At 52.7% G+C, this 5,000-nt stretch overlaps 1 protein-coding gene across 1 annotated transcript in view; it reads left to right on the top strand.

The window, feature by feature from the left end:
- fhod3a (formin homology 2 domain containing 3a) overlaps positions 1–5,000 on the top strand; it is a 64,398-nt gene that overhangs the window by 49,311 nt on the left and 10,087 nt on the right. The window contains 5 exon segments of the mRNA XM_080000123.1: positions 1,593–1,831; positions 2,996–3,388; positions 3,694–4,346; positions 4,348–4,452; positions 4,790–4,930. Of these exon segments, the coding sequence (XP_079856249.1) occupies positions 1,593–1,831; positions 2,996–3,388; positions 3,694–4,346; positions 4,348–4,452; positions 4,790–4,930 (1,531 nt within the window).

The raw sequence follows: 5,000 nt of genomic DNA, 5'->3' as shown, positions 1-5,000 counted from the left end.
AACAGTGTCATCTTAATATTAAGTCACATTCTTTTTAAGCCATTATTGTTTATTTTTGGGCCAAAACAAACTTAAAAGAAGCGGAATCCTTCAAACGCTCCCACAGGGAGCAGCAGACGGTAGCTGGATACGAAGGACAACACAGGGGAGGAAGCGGGAGAGGTGCTCCATGGGGGAGGTGATGGATGGATGACGGAGGGGAAGTATACTATTCACACTGGGGTTCTCTGATGTATTTACAGAGTCAGATAAAAAAAACAACAGCCCTCCCACCCCCCCGTCGGCGGGATAAGACACAGCTTTGTAAGGGCGGTGTGAATTACGACCCATTCGTCTGACGTCTGAATGCAGCCCTGTCGTTGGTGTGACCCCATGATGTGAAAGCTATTTAACTGAACGGCTGTTTAATTTGTTCTCTTTCCTAGCGTCACTACATCCCTTCTTCATTTTCTTACTCCTTCATGCTGTCATTCTCCATGTGTCAAAGACACACACACACACACACAGATGGATATCGATATTAAGCTTCTACTGTGCTCCGATCAATGAGTTCCGATTATCCCCAACAGGGACAGCACGCATTTGGTAGATGAGAGAGAGAAAGAAAGAGAGAGAGAGAGAGAGAGAGAGAGAGAGAGGGTTGGTGGCAACAGAGGAGGAAAGGAGTGAGAGGAGGAGGAGACACCACATCTTGAACAGGTTTACCTTGATTCACTTCTGATGTTTGGCCTCACGGCGGCCAAACTGCGCGTTCCTACGCCTCCATCACTCCACGGTTCTCCCCCACCCTCTTCGCCCCTTTGGTCGTTTTTTTTTTTTGTTGTTCTGGTTTCTCCCCTCCAGTCGCTAGTGCTCTATCTCTCTATGACAGCTCAGTGTCTGGCTGCAAGGATGGAAGGGGAGAAAGAGGAGCGTTGGACGGCTGATGGTCGCATCGGGCGTGTGTGTGTGTGTGTGTGTGTGTGTGTGTGTGTGTGTGTGTGTGTGTGTGTGTGTGTGTGTGTGTGTGTGTGAGTGTGTGTGTGTGTGTGTGTGTGTGTGTGTGCCTTCTCTTTGGTTATTGCGGCGAGTAAGAGAGTTGAGGGGGGTGTAGGGGGTCTGGGGGGTGAGTGGGGCCGGGGGGAGCGGGGCTTATTTCAGGCGAGGAGGTGCAACCACTCCATTATAAAAAGAGAAAGCACTAGAGGTAGAATGATTTTTGAGTGTTAAGAGAGAGACGGAGTCTCGGGGTGTGTGTGTGTGTGTGTGTGTGTGTGTGTGTGTGTGTGTGTGTGCCTGTTTATCGGAGTGTGCTTCACTACTGATAGAAGGGGGCGGCTGTTTTTTTTGGGGGGGGGGGGGGTGGCTTTCTGAAAGCCCCTATTGTGAGGGAAACTAAAAATGCAAGAGAGATGAGGAGACTCTATTTTGGTCCTTGGCGACGGCCGATTCGCTCGATTAGTTTCTTTTAAACATTCCCCCTCTCTCTCTCTCCCTCTCTCTGTCTTCCGCTCCACCTCTGGCCCGCTCACTCTCGTTTCCCCTCCCTCCCTCTCTTTCTTTCTCTCTCTCTCATCCTCTATACTCCACCTCGTTCCCTCCCCTCCTCCCAGATATAAGAACGTGGAGCGCCAGGCGGCCGAGGAATACGAGAGGGAGCGCGTCGGTCTGTCGAGGGCTCGTCCCGACCTCGGCCTGACCTTTGAACCCGCCGAGGCCTGGCCCTCCTCATCGCGCAGCAGCAGCCCGTCCTCCTTCGCCTCGCAGGAGGACGCTGAGGCTGACCCCGAGTCCCACCCCGAAGCCTGCCCCGAGGGCCACCTTGAGGCCGCCGCAGACCCCTGCGGGACAGGTACGCCCCAATGGACCAATGATGGGAATTTGGAATTTGGTTTTTCTGACAATTCAAAATGTGATTTCTACTACCACTGTTATGCTGTGCATTATTGTACAATATACGACGACAGTTTTTGTGTGGAGTCAGATGTCTCAAGTGCTTTTGAGGTCTGCGTCTTTTTACCGTGACCTTTGTTTTCTGGGGGTTTCATGCTTTGTGGGTGACTGCTGGAATTAAAACCAGAAGGTTTGCCAATTGAATTTCCCAACCAGGGCGACCTTTTACAATTTACTCTTAACCTTTAATTGTTTCAGTTTGCTGTCGACCAATTTAAACTAACAGGCAGGTGTGAGCAGAAGAAAGAAAGGGAGGACAAGATGAGGAAGAGGGTGGGGGAGTAGATTGAAAAAGAAAACATCGAAAATTTGGTTTTTGAGGTAAATTAGGACTCGAGGAAAGCGCTGAAAAAAAAACAACCCTCCAAAACATCTCTTAGAAGAACCCGGCCGATTGTGGAGAACTGGAGTTCAGCCGCTCCAGTGTACGTGGGCCTTGGCAACACGTGTTATTCTAACCTCGCCCGCCTCATTGCGTGGACTGTACCCGACGTTTTTGAAGCGTACCGTGTGTGTGTATGTGTGTGTTTGGGTGTAAACAGGAACTTAATTCCTCATTTCCTGTTCATATCCTGGCCTCGCGACAACCCGCCTTTTGTCCGCCCGCCATATTGTTTACGTTAGCGCGTGAGAGCGGTGTTTTTGCGAGCGTGTGCGAGCGTGTGTTGATAGCCGGGGTCTCCCGCACCGATGCCAAACAGGGCGCCTCTTAAAGACCGCCAAAGCCAGACGCGTAACCCTGTCAAACAGTATTAGCTTGATAGCCGCCCCAACTCACACAGAGGTTCTGTGGGAACGATTTCTGTGGCAATTCACGCCAAAACATGGCGATATAAGATTGAGTGAGCACTTGGGTATAATCGATTGAGTGCCAATGTGTAACATGTGTTACGTCCGTAACGTTGGTATCAGTCTGTCCATTTTTGGACGTGTTTTTTCGTGAACGTGCATGCGTGTTTTGAGCCCGTTTGAGCATTTCTGTGGGCTTCAACACCACCTTGGCGTATGGATATATGCCCTAATCAGAATGACCTTTCCATCTTCACCTCCGTCCGCCTGACAGACGAGGCGCACGACTCCAGCGCCGGCACCGAAACGGAGCAGAAGGACGCCGGGGCCACGGCAGAAGAGGAGGAAGAAGAAGAAGAAGAGGAGGAGGAGGAAGTTGAGGAAGTTGAGGAAGTAGGGGAAGCGGTGGAACGGAGCGAACGGGCGGCGGAGGTGACAGAGGAGAAGAAAGCAGAAGAAGAGGAGAGGGAGGAAGAGTGTGAGTGGAAGGAGGAAGGGCAGAAGGAGGTAGAGAGGGAGGAGGCGGAGGAGGAGGAGGACAGCGGCATCCTGAGCGACAAGGAGCGACAGAATGAGGAGGTGAACGAGAAGGACAATTGCTCCGCCTCCAGCATCTCTTCGGCCAGCAGCACCCTGGAGAGGGAGGAGCGGACCAACAACGAGAATGGTGAGGGGGCAAATTGCTTGAAATAATGACTAAAACTGTTTTTTTCAGTCTTAGAAATGTCCCATGACCCGTGTGCATATCAAGGTTGAGAATGCAGACCCTGGATAATGTTCTTATTGTCGGCCATTAGTCATAGAGAAAAGTTGAATTCTTGCTCAACCTTTTTAAATTAAATACTACTATTTTGTTGTGTGTCTCAAACCCCAAACCTCTCTCTCTCTCTCTCTCTCTCTCTCTCTCTCTCTCTCTCTCTCTCTCTCTCTCTCTCTCTCTCTCTCTCTCTCTCTCTAACCCTAACCTCTCAGGCGTGAAGGAGGCAGAGGTAGGTGAGCAGTGTAGCAAACTCCTCAACAGCAAGCTCTTCATGCTGGACATGCTGTACTCGCAGAGCAAGAAGCCCAGTGACGAAGAGGAGGACGAGGAGGAAGAGTGTTCTGCGGAGAAGGAGAAAGGGGAAGGGGAGAGCGGGGACGTTGTCAGGGAGGGGGACCGGCAGTCCGGCGACCCCCAGACGGGCGGTGCCGGCGGCGACGCCCTGGGGTCCGAGGGCCCCGAGCACCGGGGGACGGTGCGCACCTTCGCCGAGCGCTTCGGGGACCTGGTCAAGGACCTTGGCTCGCCCCCCCTGCACCTAGAAGGACCCTCTTCATTTTCCACTGAGACCCCCGCCGCCATAGAGAAGCCCCTGCTCCCCCCGCCGCCGCCCAAGAAGGAATCGGATACCATCTGGGACCAGCTGCTGGCCAGCCCGCGCGAGCTGCGCATCGGCGACATCAACTTTACGGACCTGACGGACAGGGACGACCACGACGTCCTGGACGCCGGCCTGATGGGGGGCTGCAGCGAGCTGCTGCCCCCGCCGCCGCCTCCGCTGCCCCACGTGCCCCGCCTGCCACCCCCGCCGCCCTCACTGGCCAGCTGCTGCCCCCCGCCACCGCCCATGCTGGGCATGATGAGGCCCCCCCCCTCCGCCCTGCTTCAGCACGCCGCCGCTGGCGGCCCCGCCCCCAGAGCCACCGCTGTTCAACAAAAAGAAGAAGACCATCAGGCTCTTCTGGAGCGAGGTGTGTGAAATGATACCTACCTGCAATGAAAGGATTTTGAACTCACAAGCAGATGTTGTGATATACTGTATATTGACATTATATTGACGTCCACATCACCGGGCTCCGTTTTTACCCAGTGAAAACACAGCCTGACCCACTTGCGTGTACCAGCTATTGCTGTTCTGTTGTTATTCTTAGTTCTGGGTTCTTTCTGGTTCTTGTTGATCTTTATATAGTGCTTTGGCTTCAAAGTCTGTTATTAACTCCACGTTATTGAGGTTTAAGCGGTATTTGCAGCACAAAAAACATTGCTCCGGCTTAATCCGTTCCATCCGGCGGCTCTGTTTGTGATCAGGTGCGCCCGCTGGACAGCCAGTACGGAACCTACAAGAAGAGCGGAGACTCCCTCTGGTCCAAACTGGAGTCTGTGAAGCTGGACACGGCCAAGCTGGAGCACCTGTTTGAGACCAAGTCGAAGGAGATACCGGTTACCAAGGTAACCAGTACTGGTTGTATATGACAATAATACTTCAGCCTTATGAAGTAGATATTTTAGTACATATTGA

Source organism: Zeus faber, assembly GCF_960531495.2.
Source record: "Zeus faber genome assembly, chromosome: 1".
NCBI classification, from domain to species: Eukaryota; Metazoa; Chordata; class Actinopteri; order Zeiformes; family Zeidae; genus Zeus; species Zeus faber.
The sequence above is the reverse complement of the archived record's forward strand: the minus strand, read 5'-3'. Positions and strand labels throughout refer to the sequence as shown.